The sequence below is a fragment of the Alnus glutinosa genome, chromosome 1 (assembly GCF_958979055.1).
Source record: "Alnus glutinosa chromosome 1, dhAlnGlut1.1, whole genome shotgun sequence".
Classification (NCBI taxonomy): Eukaryota; Viridiplantae; Streptophyta; class Magnoliopsida; order Fagales; family Betulaceae; genus Alnus; species Alnus glutinosa.
This window is the reverse complement of record NC_084886.1, coordinates 38,231,676-38,250,283: the sequence shown is the minus strand read 5'-3', so window position 1 is coordinate 38,250,283 and position 18,608 is coordinate 38,231,676. Positions and strand designations below refer to the sequence as shown.

Here is an 18,608-nt window from a genome sequence, read left to right as displayed (position 1 = left end):
GGCGCGTGTCTCTCAGAAGCCGATGGATAAGCGTAGATTTAACATCAAAATAGCTTAACAAGTAAAGTCCGGAAATGCTTCACCAGCGACACAACAATAACAATATTTCCCATCGGAAGCCTCAAGATAAACCTCCTATCAGAGAAACGGGAAGAAGAAGAAGAAAACCAACACAAAACTCCAAAGCCTAGTAAGGACTCAGAGAAACAAAGCTCCACAGCCCTAATGGCAGGGAGAAAACTACCTCCAATGATACACATTATGGAGGAACAAAAAACTCCATAGTCCTTGAAGGCTAGGAGGCACGAACAACAAATCAGTAAAAAAACTTCTCTCACAAGAAAATAAGAGCTTCTCTCTCTAGACGTAGGAGGTTTTCCTGCCCTTATTTTGTATTGTGATGGACTTTGTATTTCTTCCCTTCCCCCTCTCTCTCTTTGTAATTGCTTAAAATGGCACGCGCAAGTAGACCAATCATTAGAAGCGTACCTACTCAAAAGGAAAAGTCAAATTGAGCAGATTAAACCATTAAACCAAGCAAGTTTTCAACGACCATAAGCAAAATAGAAATTTGGGAATTGAAGTGACGGCTTGAAGGAGACTTGTGTGTTTTTGTGGTATCCAAATTGCAAAGGCCCCAAGGAGACATTCCACCTGCCTTTGACCCTCTCATTAAATGTGTTTAGTTTATTGTTTTTCATTAACAATCTTTCAAAATTTAATATTATTAATTATTTACTAAGTATTATATTTTCAATACCTTTATAAAGTTAATTAATTAAACCCCCCCCTGTCTGAGAATTTTCCCACACCACACGCATCTCCCTCCTATATTTCCTTCTAGCAACTTTTTGTTTGTACAAATTTTACCAAGTCATAAATGTATTAAGTCCATCTCTGTCCTAAGATTATTCATTTAAGTTGAAATATAAAGTTAGTGTATTTAATATTGTACGTGATTTTACATTATTTTTTATTTTTAAAAAAAATGTGTTAACATTAACTTTATATTCACAATTATATACATAAATTTTAAATCATGATCATAAAATAAATTTTAACTATTCATTTCAAATAAGATGAAGAGAATCTAGTCAAAGCATATGGAAGTTGAAGTAGCTAATATTCTTCATGCATACCCTTCACATGTACACATGAGAAACAGGAATAAATTAATGAGGGACAGGCTTAATTTTGAAAGAGACAAAGTCTAATTTTTAGGCTCAAATATATCTTTGAAATTGAGTTGGTAATGAATGGACAACAAATGCTATCAATGAGAAACTTTTTGCCGAGCCCCACTTTCTAGATAATTTTTTTTTTTTTTTTCTCTGAAAATAACTTGGGCAAGAGAAAAGGGATCAAGGATGGTATTTCTAGATACTTATTTTTGTTAATGTGTTTTTTTTAATTATTATTTTATAAAAAGTGTTTTGAGATGACATAAAAGTAAAAACAATTGTTATAATTTTAAAGAGTGTTTTATGTGTTGAATTGTTTGATAACGTCTTTGACTTAATAATATAAAGGAAAAACTTTACTTATAATAATTTCTAATCTTTCATCACTTTTGAAATTAAGTACTCAAACTTTAAAAAGTGTTAATTTATGGTATCCATCTTTCAATTTCAATCATTGATTTGAATTTTTAGGGTAAAATTCTCAAAATATCCTTTTTTTTTTATTTTTTTTTTAAGAAAAAAATTTCAAGAATTAAGTAGTTGGTTAGAATTTAACGAAATTTGTAAAAATATCAATGCCTGAATATTTGATTTTTTTTTTTTAAAGAAAAATCAAGGGTATTCTTATAGTGAAGTAACCATTTGCCTCATAAGAGTTATAATTGATTTTGATTGATCAACTAACATGTATTCATCAATAAAGATGTACTGTTTAGGTTACCTACTTCAACTAAACATGCATATATATAAATCTGTCAGCACTTAATTCACTCAATACAAAGAGAAAAAAAAAAAAAAAAACTTTTAGATATTAGTATCATTGGACATTTTTGAAAATTTCATTCTCATTGATGAGTTTTAATTTAATAAAAAATAGTTTTTCTTTCTTAATTTTATTTCCTTAATGGCCAAACAAATTACGTAATTTTGGAGGTCTCCAAAAAGTATTATGTTAAATGTAATCCTTAAATTTGAACTCATATATATATATATATATATATATATATATATATATATATATATATATATATATATATATATATATATATATATATATATATCAGCTTAAAAAATTTATATGTTTTATTTCGTGAAAAGGATATAACATTCTCACATGAACAACTTAATGTAAAATTGGGAGATTAATTATAGTTTTTTTTTTTGAAATATTTTTAATTCATTTTTTTTTAAATCCCACGACAATTATTTATTTCTTAGAGGCGAAGAAACAGACCAAAAGATCCGAGTTTAGACACGGACTTTTCTTGTCTAGTATTTTATTTTATTTATGTTTTTAAGACAAGGTCAGTGGTCACACAGACCTGTTGAATGAATGATAAATACCACAGTCCACAACAATTATAATCTTTGCAGCAAAGGAACAGACACAAAGGATCCTAGAAATCGCTAACGTAGAACCAGAACAAGCTCTCTGTCTCTCTCTCTCTCTCTTTTTGTTCTCTCTCTCTCTCTCGTTTGATCGCGTTAAGCTCTAGCAAAATCTCCGTTACTGAGTTCAAAGACAATGAGTCAGGAGTCGTTCATATACAGCTTCGTGGCCCGAGGCACCGTGGTCTTGGCGGAGTACACGGAGTTCACTGGCAACTTCCCAGCGATTGCGGCTCAGTGCCTTCAGAGACTACCTTCCTCCAACAAGAAGTTCATCTACACCTGCGACGGCCATACCTTCAATTTTCTCGTCGAGGATGGTTACGGTAAAGTTTCCCTTCTTCTTTTTTTTTTTTGTTTGTTCACTGATTTTCTTTGAGTTAGAGGTTGAATTGCTAGAGGAAGTGGTTGGATCTGGTCTGAAACACTCACACATAGAGTTTTGTTTTCTGGGTTTTGTTTATTTTCTTGTTTTCTTAGAGGTTTTGTTGAGCAGCCGTTTGGGTGCTGGGAAAGCTGTGGAATTTTTGAAAATCGAATTGTTGCATTTGATGTTCCATGTCCTTTTGGTTTCCAAGAAATGAAAGGGTTTCTTGATGTAAGCTAAGAATTTAGTGAGTTATAGTTCTTCCCTATCCCATCAATGAATTGGTTTAATTAAGTTATTTCTTTTCGTACCCCAGTTTAATTCTCTATTATTATTATTTAGCTGAATTCAGGTGCTTGTGGTCATGTAGCACGAGTTCAATTTTCCAAAATAATTGTGATATAAAATTGCCAATGAACATTTTTAGAAGGTCTGAGATTGGTTAGTATTGATCTCTAGGGCTGACCTTGGTTTGTTTGATTAATGGATGGATATCTGTTGTTGGGCATGGAGGCTGCTATTGTGGCTATATGATATGGAGGCAATTAATCAGAATAAATAGTTATAGTTAGCAGGAGGATAGTCATGATGTGGGTTAAGCCCGGCACACACACAACAAATTATTCTACCTTATTTTTTGGCCAAAAGTTGAGCTTGATTCCTTGACCAAAAGATTACTTCTTATATATGCTTAGCTTGGCTGGTGAGAAATATCCGTACAAGATGATTTTTTTATTTTTATTTTTTCAAAAAAAAAAAAAATTATTTATTTTTAGGTTTTAGAAAAGATTTACCATCAAGGACACGTGACCTAATAAGAGCATTTCGGTGGGTTCATTTTGAACTTGTGAATGGGCTGTTTCCTGTTCTGGTTTTGAAGCTGAAGTATGGTGGTTTTATTTATATTTATATCAGCTTAGGAATAGAGAAGCACATGTATGACATGAGGGAGGGCGGGGTGGCAGTGCTTGGATTGATATTAAAGTAGAATTTCTACAATATGAAAATGCAATGGTTTGGGTGTCAACCAGATTGTTGACCTTTTTTTGTTGTATATATCCTTGGCCATGTGGCATGATATACTTCTGCATCAGAGCAGTTCCTGTTTTGGACACCAGATACATATCATACAATGTAACTCCTATTTGATGAGCCATTACTGGATCTATATGCCTTTTCTATAATTTTTTTTTTAATAATTTGTTGCTATGGGTCTTTTGTTCTAGAGGCTTTTGAATGTCTGTGAAGTGGCCAAAATAGTTGTGGAGATATATTACATGTTTTCTTTACTTCTTAAAGTAGTTTTATATGATAGAAGGTCATATGATCAAATAATGGATATTTTCTTTTCTTTTGAGCCGCATAATTGCCCAAATTGTATTGAAATTAAACGGAGTTTTTAAAGTCAGTTAGTTATAATAGTCGAGAACCTAACCATTGCTCCATTTCTTAACCCCCCCCTCCCTCCCTGTGTTGTCTTTCTTCTTTTGATTCTAAAGCAGAAAATTTGTGGCCCAGACCAGCTTACTGCAGTGCTTTGTGATTTTGTACAGCTTATTGTGTTGTTGCCAAAGAATCTCTTGGCAAGCAGATATCTGTTGCATTCTTGGAACGGGTGAAGGCAGACTTTAAGAAAAGATATGGGGGTGGTAAAGCAGATACAGCTATGGCCAAAAGCCTTAACAAGGAGTTTGGGTATTTTCATCTATGAAATGTTGAATCTCTATGCATTTGAGTGGATAATTCTTACTAAAAAGGTAAAAATAAAGCAACTTTAAATTTGCAGACCAATCATGAAAGAGCACATGAAGTATATTGTTGACCATGCTGCTGAAGAGATTGACAAGTTGTTAAAACTGAAGGCTCAAGTTTCAGAAGTTAAAAGTATCATGTTAGACAATGTTGATCAGGTAAATAATTCATGTTGAATATAGATACGTTCGCTTTTCCCCAATACTGTTCATTTGCTCAAATTTGGGGGTTCTTTATTTTCGGCTTTGACCGTATGCATCTATTTATTCTCTTCACACGCATAGCTCTGATGAGTGATGTCAGTAAAGGATTTCGTATTTATCTTTTATTTATATATATCTTTTAAATAGGAAAGGGGTGGGGGGTGAGTGGGTAGCTGTCAATGCTCAAATATATATTGCTACCAAAAAATAAGCGCTAGATGCAATTAGAGCTCTTCTCCCTCCTCTTTTGGTGTTTGGGGGTTCTTTTATTTTTTCTGGGGGGGCGGGGATGGAATGGTTATATTTACAATGATATGTTGTTATTTCCATGTAATTTGAGGAATAGGAGGATTATATGCTCATATGGGTGCTCTCTTTCACTGTACTTGGGAGGAAACTTGACGAAGTGAAGATATTCATCTAAACAGTGCAATTTCAGAATGAAGTATCTCTATTTTCCTTTGATAGCGAAAAAGATGATGAAAATTATGGAACAAATTTTCTGCGCTCCCTGCTTTTTGGTTTGATCTTTTGATTGCAGTTAAATAACTGTTTAGGTGGTATACCATGCTGTCCGATGTCATCAAGTTTCAGTTTTGTGGAGTAACTAAACCACGTCAAACCTTTCGGCAAATTTATTCCAACCCGTAATTGCTCTATACTGACTAAATTAAAGTGTTCGTGTTATGTTCTTGATTAAATGATTGTCTGTGAAACTTTGAATGGTTTGGTTAGTGAAACTTGTATTCGAAATTGATGACTAAAATGGTATCACAAGGCTTTATACAAATTCAAATGTATTTTTCTTTTCATTCTATATCCTCTCACATGCATCAACCGATTCAACCTTGCTTGCTTAAATTACACCGGTTGAAGGTCTCTTATATTATAGCAAAACCAAGTAACAGAAGCTGTATTTTATGTTATTGGACTTTATATATTATGCCTTTCAGGCTCTTAAAAGAGGGGAGCACATAACTAGTGTTGCTGACAAGGCTGAAGATCTACGTGATCAGGTAATTGACCAGAGGTGGATCAACTTTTGGCCTTTTAAATTAGCTCTGCTCATTGCTGAACTACTTTCTTTGTTGCAATTTTCAGGCCCAAAGATACAAAGTAATGGGAACACAAATTAAACGGAAGATGTGGTATCAAAACATGAAAATAAAGTTGGTGGTTCTTGGAATCCTATTACTTCTGGTTCTGATAATCTGGCTTTCTATTTGCCAAGGATTTGACTGCACCAACTAGTAGAAATTCTTCAGTGCACAGCAATGACTTCGACTCAACAATTGGTGCGAATGAAACAATCTTCTGTAATTGGATATATCTGCAAAATCAAAAGTGAAATTGTGCTCCAGAAATTCTTTGCTAGTTGGAGTAGATCTTTTTTTTTTTTTTGTGTGTGTGTGTTGAGAGAGAGAGAGAGAGAGAGAGAGAGAGAGATGTGTCATTGTCGGTCTTGTAAAATAGTTCAATGATATGTTGTTATTCTTCTATGTGTATTCACAGTCGTGCATTATTGCGTTAGTTTTCATGGTTCCAGTCACCTTTTGCCAAGAAATTAGCTGTTAAATGGCAAAAATTTGGTCGGGTAAGCCGAGTCAAGTCCAATATTAAATGTTTAAGTTTGGATCATTTAATTTTATTTCTAACACGAGTCAAACATGGGCTTTTTACTGAACTAGATAATTTGTTTAAATTCAGTTCATTTATTTTTCTAACGAGCTTAAACTTGTTATGATCAATTAACTTAATTATTCATTTATTATATAAAATAAATATGGTCATTATTTATATTTTTTTGTAAATCCTTACTACTAATTACTTATAAATTTTTTTTTTTATAAACTTACTAAAATTATAAAAATTAACATCACCAACCTTTTATATATATATATATATATATATATTAGGGTTATATATAAATTTGTTACTTGTGGTTTGTCACTTTATCAGAAAGCTTGCTGGATTTTCAAGTTATAAAATTGGTCTACATGGTTTTCACCTCCCCTCATGCCATGACCCACCCTAAGAGCACTAGAAGTAGATTCTCAACTATTTTCTTATATTTAGGGAACAAAACTACTTTTTGCTTCCCTATAAAAAAATACCCCACAATAGATTCATTTACTTTTCCCTATATCAATTAAATATTATTTTTTTAATATTATTTTATTATTTTTCTCTCTTTCCTACTTTTTCTCTCTTCCCTATATCAATTAATTATACTTATTTTATATTAAAATAATACATAGGGAATGAATAGTAGACATGTATACATAGGGAATCACTATTCATTCCCAACCCTCTCATCTAAATATAGGGCATCTGCTGTGGGAGATTTTTTGATATTTTTCATGAAATTTTCCCTAAATATAGGGAATGGAACCAATATAGGATAGCTGCTACTAGTGCTCTAAGAGCATTCCTAGCAGCTTCCCTTCCTTACTCAGTCATTTTCCCTATATGTAGGGAACAAAAACACTTTTTACTTCCCAATAAAAAAATTCTCACAGCAGCTTCTCTTTACTTTTCCCTATATCATTAAAATAATATATATTTTTTATTTTATTTTACTTTATTACATAAACCTTTTTTTTTTTTCTCTCTTTTATTTTACTTTATTTTACAGTCTTCATCTTCTTCCTCTCTCGCCTGTCACTCTCGCTTCTCTCGTCTCTTTCTCTCATCTCCGTCACTCTCGCCTCTCTCGTCGTGGGCTACTGGTGGACTCTGGAAGGTGAAGGCGCGGTGGCGCATTTGGGATGCCAGGTCAAGGCGCGTTTGGACTGATTGGGGATTTTTTTATTTTATTTTATTATTATTTTTTTTATGTGTATTTTGGTGGCGGTTTCCGATGGGATAGGGTGTTGTGTTTGGATTGGGTTTTTGTTTGTCGTTGATGGTTGATTGGTGGTGATGTGGTGGGTTCCGACATGGAGGAGGTTGGAGTCGATGGGTTGTTTGGTTTTGAAGGGTTGAGACCTGTGGGGGGAGGGGGGGGGGGGGGGTGCCCGGCTGCTGGTACATGTTGGAGAGGAGGATCATCGGCGAGATCGTGGGCTGGTTGTGGAGGTGAGAGCACCGATCTCCGTTGCGCCGATCTTGAAGTAGAACGGACAGTTGACGTGGTCCAGCTGGTCCTTCTCGGTGCCGAAGATCGATCACCTATCATCGCCGGCGCAGGGTCTGCCTGCGACGCGCGGAGACAATTGTTGTGGGTGGTGGCGTTGATGATCCGATGGCTTGGGCTCGTCGGTAGGCTGTAGCTCGGCGGTTGCTGCTGTGAATGACGAAATGGGAGAGAGAGAGAGAGAGAGAGAGAGAGAGGAGCGTGTTGCACAGAGAGAGAGAGAGAGAGAGAGAGAGAGAGAGAGAGAGAGAGAGAGAAAGAAGACGTGTGCAGAGAGAGAGAGATGAGAGTTTTTTTTATTAAACAAATGAATGGGAAGTTAACAGTGCTTCTGTTTACTTCCCAGGGGAAAGAAAATTATAGGGAAGTTGCTGTGAGATGATTTTATGACTTTTTTGAAATTTTTCCTAAATTTTAGGGAATAACTCCCCTTTAAAGAAGCTGCTGTGAATGCTTTAACGCGAGAGATGGTAGGTTGTGAGGAACCCCATATATTGTTGTGAGGATGGGAGAGTCTCATGCGATCCATCCTCTCCCGTGTTGTGGTGGATGACAAGTGACTCCCTCATTATCACAACCATCATGGCGGTAGGGCGGTTTCCCTATGACCACCTTTGCAAGCATGGGTCTCCTACAACCCACATTTTTTTATGTTGCGGTGGGTCTAGGAACGGAGTCAGAAGCTCTTATGGGCAGGGGCTAGTGGCCAATTTTTATTTTTATTTTTTTTTGCAGGGGCCAGTAAGCTAAATTTTTATTTTTTACTTTTTATATATATATATATATATATATATATTTAAAAAAAATAAAATTCAACCTTATAATTTTTTTCTTTTTTTAAGAAATTAGGGGGTTGCATGGCTCCTACCAGCCCCTCTCTCCCTTCGTCCCTGGTGAGTCACAAGGGACCCCCCACCCCATGGATGGGTCACATAGGGACTGCTCCACCTCCACATGGGTGGTCAAGGAGAGCTCCCACCTCCTCTTGCCCTGCGGAGGTGGTTGCAAGGGTAGGTCCCCGCGACCCTCTCCAGCACAAGAGAGGATGGGTCGTGGGGAACTCTCCCATCCTCGCAACTACTTCAGCAAGATGTGGGTCCTCACAAGCCACTGCTTTTATATATTTAATATCCCTCAGCGAGGGTGAGGGAGGGCTGCATGATTACCCCACTACAACCGGTGGAGGAGAAACTCCTACCTTTTTTCTTTTCATTATTATTATTATTTTCTTTTTTGTTGTAAGGAGTATACTAATATAGGAAGGATGTTCACATGACAACGTTTTATAGGTTTTACGTGACTTTTTTTACATGTGGCAAAAATTTTATGTTAGTTTCTTTTTTACGTATAGATAGACATAATGATCATTTTGATAAAGGTTAAAATCACATGAACCAAATCTATCACTTTTGAAAGTTTATGTAGCTTTTTGATAAAGTAATAAGCTATAGGGATCAAATTTGTATTCCTTTTTATCACGAAATGGACTATCATATTTTATAACATTATCTAGAATTTTATACAATTCAATCTCGAGTATATATATATATATATATATATATATATATATATATATATATATATATATATATATATATATATATATATATTACACGTACATACATGAATACAGACACATCTATACCAAGACTTACAATTACAATGATTCAAACTATATATGTCACATTAGGATGAAAATTGTATTTTATCTTTTTACATACTTAAGATATTCTCATTATGGAGATAAGAACAATGCTACAAAAAAAAAAAAAAATTAATAATAAAGTTATACAAACGGAGTTAAGTTTATACGAGTTCGACTTGTTTAATAAACAAACTTGAATTCCTGTTCAAGGTTAATTAACTTTATAAACAAACCAAACTCAAGCAAATTTATACAAGTCGAGCTCCAGCTGTTTACGAATAACTCAATTCATTTACAACCTTATGAATAAGTGTTAGAAAATATCGTGCATTAAGTCCATGTGCACCTTTTACTGAAGAGTGGGGTGGCTTGTGGGTTTCTAAGTCTAATTATAGATTTATTTATTTATTTTTTCTTTTCTATTTAAGTCTAAGTCTTTTGGTTCTTATCTCAAGCTACTACATGTACATGTAGTAGAATGTTAAAGAAAGAATTAGGAATGCTATTGAATTTTATTTTTCTATTGAAACGAGAAAAAAAGGGAAATTAAAAAAGGGAAAAAGAAAATTACAAAGCGGGTGTTTCCTGCTATTGATTCTAATCAAAGATAAAAAGGGACAGGAAGTAAGAATGTTTTCAAAAATTATATTGGAAGCAGCCCATTTATCAGCTTTTTTTTTTTGCCTTTTCTTATTGGACCACAATTAGGCCCAAGTCTAAGCCTTTAAACTGCTGAAATGTGGGCCGGGCTGCTCATAATCTTACTCTGACTTTGAAACCGTTACTTCTTGGTTGCTCCGACAATTTGACAACAGCCGTTCAAATCCCATGCTTTGGACTTTGGTCACACTCTGACAACTAAAGGCTACCTTTTAACCTCACCCTATATCAAGGGACAGTATCCATGTCTTAGCGAGGCCCACTGACTCCTACATAGATTTATTGTAATTATCGGATCGAATTATAATTTGAATAGATAATGTGAGTGATTTTATATAAGATTTATTTGTTTAAATAAATTTTGAGCTGTTCAACCACATATTTGAACAGGTGAATTCAAATTATTAGTAATTTAACCAAGTAATTATCGTATATTCAAATCCTACTCAGACCTATCTGTGCGGATAAAAACTTTATTACAATTCCTTGTTATTATCATCCTTGACGCATTTTCTTTTAGGAGATCGAGAAGAGCAGCATTAATCGTTCAATGCTTTTATCTAGGGGTGTACAAGTGGTTATGGTTAGCGGTTATTGGCTAAAACTGCTAACCGCAACCGCCTAAAGAGGTTATTGAATTTTAACAACCGCAACCTCCTCCACCTAGGCGATTAGCGGCTATTTTTATAATCACTGGTTAGTGGTTATTATATCTATGACCAACGGTTTGAAAACCGTTTTTTAATTTGAGCTTTGGGCCGGTTTTTGTGTAGGCTTTAATTTTAATTTTTTTTTTTTTAAAAAAAAAAATAATTTTTTACCTTTTGGTACAAAATTAACAAATCTAAATATAAATCCAAAATTTCTATTAAAAAAATCAAATCTAAATAACCAAAAACAAACAAATCTAAAATCAAAACATTACTAAAACCAAAAATTACAAATCCAAAACTGAATCCAAATAACCAAATACAAACAAATTTTTAATATATATATATATATATATATATATATATTTTTTTTTTTTTTTCAATTTTATATATATATAAAAGGGTTATTAACCACCTCCACCTACTCTTAAAATCTCTAACCGCGCGCCTTTACCTAGACGAAACAACAATTTCTTAAAATAGTTATGTGGTTATCGATTAACAATTATAAGCGGTTGCATGCAGAGTAATTATAATCATCCCGTTTGTATATGCGTACTTTTGTTATTGAGGAGTGCACGCATGCTCTTAATTGTAAGACATGTGCAAATTCTGGTAAATACATACTACATAGGCATGTGTATATATATGTACAATGAATAATTTTCAATACCAGTCATATAAAATAAAATATTCATAAAAATAAATTTCTCTGTTTTACTGTTTAGACGGCTGGCAGATATTTAATTTGTTCTTCCCACGTTCTCAGTCGAACTCTTGTGCTTTCTTGTTTGTTTTTTTCCTCTTCAAAGACATTCTCCACTTTCTTCGACACTCCAACTCGGTGTAAATTTTATTCAACGTTATGATTACTGAATAGGGCCCCTTTTATTTTTTATTTTTTTTATTTTTTTTTATTTTTATTAAATATGGGGAGACTTAAGGGAAAAGGGGGGGTGGGATGGCATTAGATTATTAGTTAGAACTTTAGAAGCATCACAAGTCATTGCTTGCCAACCATACCACATGGCAAGTACATTCAGTTTGAGGAGATCTCCATGAAATTAAGGTGGGCGCAGGAAAAGGCATATATGCCAAGAAGAATGGCTCAAATTCCACGCAGTTTGAAAAAACAGGAAAAAAATCTAACCCACTAAACTGACTAAAGTTACTAAAATTCAAAACTATTGAGGAATATGGTTCAAAAATGCTTATATATATATATATATAATATAATATATACAAAGGCGTGCTAGCTAGCTCAGAGCAGTCTTGATAATGGCTAGCCAATAGCCATCAATTCATCATGATTGGCTCTACAAAAGTGGTCTAACTCTGTCGGTTGTTTGTGGAGGAAACGTGAGAATTTATCTGCTTTGTCAATTGTCAATTGGCATGGTTTAATTTGCCTAATTTTAATTACCGAAAGTATGAGAAGAAGAATGTCACATATAATTATTTTTTGACTTTACTTCCCAGTTTAACTCATTAATTACAGCTTTTATGCCTCTTTCATTTCAAATCAACTTTTGGGATTAGTTTTTATATCACCATTTGTCACCTACTCTAACATAGGGCACGTGTAAGTACGGTACCATATATATATATATATATATATATATATATATATATATATATATATATATATAAAATAATGTTCTTTTCAAAAATATTCTTAATTAAGAATGACAACTATCATAATTAAGAAAGTTTTTTAAAATTGCCCAAATCCTTTGCCATCTTACTTTATCGTTATACAAGCTTCGGGTATAATTTACATTTGAAAATCGACTTATAAAATAAATGTATATATATATATAAAATAAATTCTATATATATAAATTCTATATAGAATATATATATACGGTACCATATATATATATATATATATAAAATAAATTCTATGTTGTTTTGGATTAGGTACGGTATAAGTTATGTTTATATTGGTTTAGTTGGTTGTATTACATTCTCGTGTAACACTTGGACAAAAACGTAAAAAATAATGTGAAATCAATATATTTTCAAAAGATTAAAGCTTAAAAAAAAAAATTAAAACAAACCAAAACACTAAAAATAGGCCTAAATTATTTTTAAAGTCGTTTAAAATAGGCCATAATAGAGACCCAAATAAGACCCATCACCTAATATATGGATAGCGAATAATAACCGCAGTTAATAGCCGTGTGGATATGGTTAATAAAACATAACGTAGATGCGAATATCTAAAAGTGATATCTCAATTTTACTGATACAGTTGCGAATAATACAAATAATCATATTCACATCCGCATGTACACCCCTAAAAATCACCATTAAAAACCGACTTCCAAAAATAGAATATTCAAAAACTTATATACCAGATATTGTACTTAATTATCTAACTTAATTATGCGAAAGACTTGGAATCTTTTTGGCAAGAGAGAGGTATATATTAACGGAAAATCTGTGATACACTGATACTAGCCATGCACCAACTTTTTTTACTTTTCAAAAGAAAAAAAAGGAAAATATTGAGCAGTGGAAGAAAACTGGATGCATGCATGACAAGACAGAAGCTCAGTGTAGTGGCCATAAAAGCAAACTCGATCATGAGATCGAAGACAAAGAGAGATCTCTCTTGCCCCATCCCTTTGTGGATGTGGATAGGGTGAAAGAAAGAAGCTCAGCTCGATCTTCATCCTCTCTGCAACTTTATTTTCGAGTCTGATCCCAAAGCCAAGGAAACTGACTACTCAATGAATAAGTGCATTGTAGCCCATTCAAACAAGGAATGGGTTTGGGATCGAGTAGCATGCATATATATATATGCATATGAATTTGAGAGAAACAGCTAATTTTCACATGCACAATTTGGACACGTGTTGATAAGGCTCTTATCCACACGAGTTTCTAATGCCGGCCTGTTATCTTTATCTTCTATATACCCAACCTTAACCTTTGAAGCGCGCGCGCACATATATATATATATATATATATATATATATATATATATGGACGTCTTTGGAATCCAATCTCCTCCATCGGAAATTAACTATTTACGTGCACAATCAATATATATATATATAGTTCCCAAAAAAATAAAATAAAACAAATTTAATTCTTGTCTAATTAATACAATCACTAATAATTAGCAGCTTAATTAGTTCTTTTTCTGGGATGGACAGGAGCTGTACGCGCTAAACTGCTAGTATATAGCATTGTCTTGGACGGCGACGTTGTCTATAAATTAAATGAAAGCATCTAAACCACAATTTTTTATTTTTTATTTTTTAAAAAAATTAAAAATAACTTAGGTATCCCAATTAGATATTAGGGACAAGAGTCTCTTCCACACGGGTAGGATAGAATTGTGAATGTTTGCACTCAAAGGGTATCCGAGCCTTAAATCGATCATTTAATGCTTCATGAAACATCAAGACGAATTGACTAACCACACCAACTAACACGTACGTACAGTGAGTTTCGACCACAGTTTTTTATATTAAAAAAAGAAATGGTCCATTTTATATATGAAAAAGGACAAGATGATCTTGATAATTAGCAAAAGTTAAGTCCTCTCTTTTGTGTGGATCGGATAAGAAGTTAGAGACAGCTAGCATGCATGCATACATACATACATACATAGTACTGTTACTACTGTACGTACGTCCCTGTTTCTTGTGGATATATAGTATGGAAGCGGCAGGCGGCAGGCGGCAGGCAGCAGGATATATATTCAGTATTCTGATCGACCAAACCAAACCTCTATATATGTTTTCTGCGCACAACTCGTTTACTAGCATGTCCTGTTAACGTTACCGCCATACGTACGTGGATGCCATAGCTATCAAAGATATGGTTGCAACGCTACCTATAGCTAATTATCTATATTGAAGATGGGTGGTCCCTATAGAAAAATGTTGGTGCCCAATTTATTTTTTATTTTTTATTTTTTTTTTAAAAAAGAGAGAGAGAGAGGGGAAGAATTGTTGACTGTTATATATGTACGTACCAATTATCTTAAAAGATTAAACTAATAAGAAAAAACTTCAATTAAATTTACTTAACTTTCATCACATTTATAATTAATTATAAATTTAAAAAATTTATCTTTTATTTTCTTTTTCAATTTTACATCTCCTTTAAGCTAAGATTTATCATTAAATTAACAAAGGGGGTGTTATACTTTTCAAAATATTCGCAAGAGGAATCTTTGAACCGGGGAAGGTGCTTGGTAGATGGAAAATGAAGAGAATTTGGTACAATAATATTCTTGTGCATGTTTTTCGTCTTCCTTTCATTTGGTACAATAGTCTGACGTGTTCATTGTCTATTGGTTGGCACAAAAGATCTAGTTTATGCCACATCATTATTGAAGTTATTCTCTTAAGGAGATAATATTGTCCTTTTCCATTTCTGGAACGAATTTCTATTTTGGGTATGCCAGATTGACAGGTCCAGATAAAGTTTTAATTTGTTACCGCAGGCAGGTAAAATATAATTAACGCCACTCACTTGTGTAATTGTTGTCGATATTCCAATTTTGACCCGGTGAACATGAAGTTGGACTTGGACCGTTGCCTTCACATGTATGTCTAGGGACTTTTTCGAGATTTCCCATCCTCTTATATATATATTTCAAAGAAAGAGACAGAGATCGGATGCAGATTCTCCCTCTCTTCTCCATAAGAATCGGATAGACTTTTCCACTTGGCAACTTTGAAACCTCTTCATGGTGTTAATGCCAAAAGTTTTATTTCCTCGTTAAATCTTTTTCTGTTCAAACATTATTTCCACTAAAAAAAAAAAAAAAAGTTGTGAAAATTGTGTAAATTAAATCACAGAATTAAGTAAGAAACCAATTTTCCATTAATGCACGATGACTATAAGAATTTACATAAGCATAGCAACCACACCCTTGAACTACATTTGGCTTTCCCTACGTAAGCACAAACGACGGGACCTATTCGATTAATTAGAGAAAGACCATGCAAATTAAGACCGACTAAATCAAATTGGACCGATCGACAAATTGCAGAAAAAAAAAAAAAGGTCAAACAGAAGCAAACATTAACACACGACACGAGCAAACCAATTAAGAAGCTAAGGCCGACGACAAGAAGAACATACTACTACATGTCCCTAACTTCGAACGCGTTGCGGTTCTTGACGACGATGTCATACATGTGCATGGACTTGAACTTGTTGAAATCTTTAGGGAGGGAGATGAGGTGGACGGTGGATCGTATGTGGAACTGAAGGAGGTCCGGGTCGTCGTAGTACCTCTCCCACCCAAGCGATAGTAGCTTCCGCTCAAGCACTGCGTACGAGGTAATAACTTCGTTGCTGGAAGTGTGAACCAACACCTTGCGGCGAGCACTGGAGCCCTGCCGGCCACCGCTTCCGTCCAATGATTCGGCTGCGGGGTTCTCAACCAGGCGAAGAACCCCATTCTTGAAAATCCAAACGCCAGACATATCTTTGAGAAGCTGATGGAGAAGAATGAAAGAGGAAAATGAGTTGAGAATATGAATATTGAGCTTGTTAGCTTGGAGATGGAGCAGCAAGGGAGTTGAGTAGGGTATATATATATAGGTGAAGTGTGAAATAAATTAATGTATAAATATGGGGGATGTTTGGGTGTTGGTATTGGTCATGTGGGGTCACTTTTAAGTGTTTGGAAAACATTTACCATCTGTGTGGGCACATATAATCGGATTGAGGGGAATCCTAGCTGGTCCTTTTTAACATGCATGTCTTTTAACCGCACTAGCAGTCCGGAATCTTTGTTTTGTTTGTAGAAATAAATATTAAGATCGAGCTTATTCTAGAAAAGGTTATTAGAAAAAGACTTCAAGTATTGCCAACTGTTATATATATATACATATATCACTGTCCATTTCTTATATGGGGAATCGACCAAAAGAATTTAGACATGCATGATAGAGAGTCGCGCACTATATATATGTATATATATATATATAACATCGATCGTTATATTTCTTTCTTTTAGTTTAAAAATCTATTAAATTATTAAGAAATTATTAGAGGGACTGATTCACAATCTTATATATATATATATATATATATGCGCATGCATGTCTCACATGCATGAATAAATTAATAAATATCCTTAATCGATTGGAAAGTGGATGCTCATGCATTAATATGGTAGCGTTATAAAAGCATACGTCTTTACCCGAAGCTAGCTTGTGAATGGTTGTGGGAAAAGACAACGAAGAAGCTGAGTGTGGGCGTGGGGTGGGGTGGGGCCGAATAAAACAAGAGGAATTCTCAATTCTGGTTGTTAATTAGGCTTAATTTCATAGCCCGAGTCATGTTGCCTAACTATTGTTTTATTATATATTTTTGGTAAAAGGGTTTTTGCCTAACTGTTGACTAGCTAGCCCCCTCGCCCAATGCAAGAAGACCTTATAATTTGTACGTTAGAGATAAAGAAGCTAAGATCGAACACCGTTCGATCACTCACATCCCCATCAGATCAGAATTCTACTCTAAGCCATCAACGGAAGTCTACTTCAAATACAAGTCTAAGATAATGTTTATCTTAATTAGAGTTCTAGCAGCTAGATTAGTTGTAGTTCTATACGTGTAAAGCTTCACTTAGAGTTATAGTTCTTGTGTAATCCATAGATACAGATTGTATATATAGAAACACTATATATATATATATATGCTGTAAATCAACTCTATATATAATCAATCTCATATATACGTGCCGGATCTTAGGTATTGATCGAAGCCTGAGTGTGTATGGAAAGCAAGCTAGGTGGAATTAAGGAGTTGGAAATGTAGATTATCGATGTAATTAATTAAAAGTAGTGGTTAATAACATTAATTGTAGCACCAAATCCAACCAAAGGAAAGGTGATGGATATATATAGTGTGTAGGGCTAAGGACACACATTCTTCCTTTATCCAGCACTAGGCAAAACACACTAAAAGATTTTGCTCCTTCCTCCTCCTGCCGCATGGTCCAAGATGCAAAATCTTGCTCCCGACCAAACTCGGCATTGCCCTTCCGATGACAATGATCTCTCTGCTTAAATATCCCACTTGTCACCTTCCCTAAATTCCACTCAAATCTCTCCTTGGACCACCACCTTGCAATTCCATCTATCTCCCTGTACGTACGTGTTGTTTTCCAGCTACCAAAACTTTCCTATAGTAAATTCAATAATTAATCTCATCTCGAAAAGCTTCCAAAAAGCAGGCACCGACTGCTTATTAATTGGGACTACTCGAGAGGGTCATTTTCAAGAATGACGGAAAATTATTCTGTTAAATTACTTCCCTATACATATATAATGTACACGTACCCTTCCTTCGATCATGATCACCTTCATTCCTTCCGTTTGAAACGTGACGACCGATGAGAATCGTTTCAGATCATTCTAGAACTTATTCAACAGTCACATTCTTTCTGAAGATCATCATCATCAGGCATCGATATATTATATATATATATATATATATATCAAACACTCACGGAAAGAATATATACAGTTAAAAGTTCTCGAGATCTTGACGTAAATATATAGTGATCAGTTGGCGTCACCAATTAAATCATGTTTTCCACCTCAAAAATATTTCCTGAATTTGTATATATATATATATATATATAT

The 18,608-nt window shown here is 34.2% G+C and overlaps 2 protein-coding genes across 2 annotated transcripts; one reads left to right on the top strand and one right to left on the bottom strand.

Moving 5' to 3' along the window:
- The first annotated feature begins 2,539 nt into the window (after positions 1-2,539).
- On the top strand, positions 2,540-6,566 carry LOC133880387 (vesicle-associated membrane protein 724). The gene is made up of 5 exons (XM_062319341.1): positions 2,540-2,896; positions 4,491-4,632; positions 4,724-4,847; positions 5,846-5,908; positions 5,994-6,566. The coding sequence occupies exons 1-5, from the start codon at positions 2,707-2,709 to the stop codon at positions 6,141-6,143; spliced, it is 669 nt and encodes a 222-aa protein (XP_062175325.1). The 5' UTR covers positions 2,540-2,706; the 3' UTR covers positions 6,144-6,566.
- A 9,242-nt stretch (positions 6,567-15,808) lies between these two features.
- On the bottom strand, positions 15,809-16,537 carry LOC133858862 (flowering-promoting factor 1-like protein 3). The gene has a single exon (XM_062294322.1). The coding sequence runs from the start codon at positions 16,437-16,439 to the stop codon at positions 16,095-16,097; it is 345 nt and encodes a 114-aa protein (XP_062150306.1). The 5' UTR covers positions 16,440-16,537; the 3' UTR covers positions 15,809-16,094.
- Between the last annotated feature and the right edge of the window lie 2,071 nt (positions 16,538-18,608).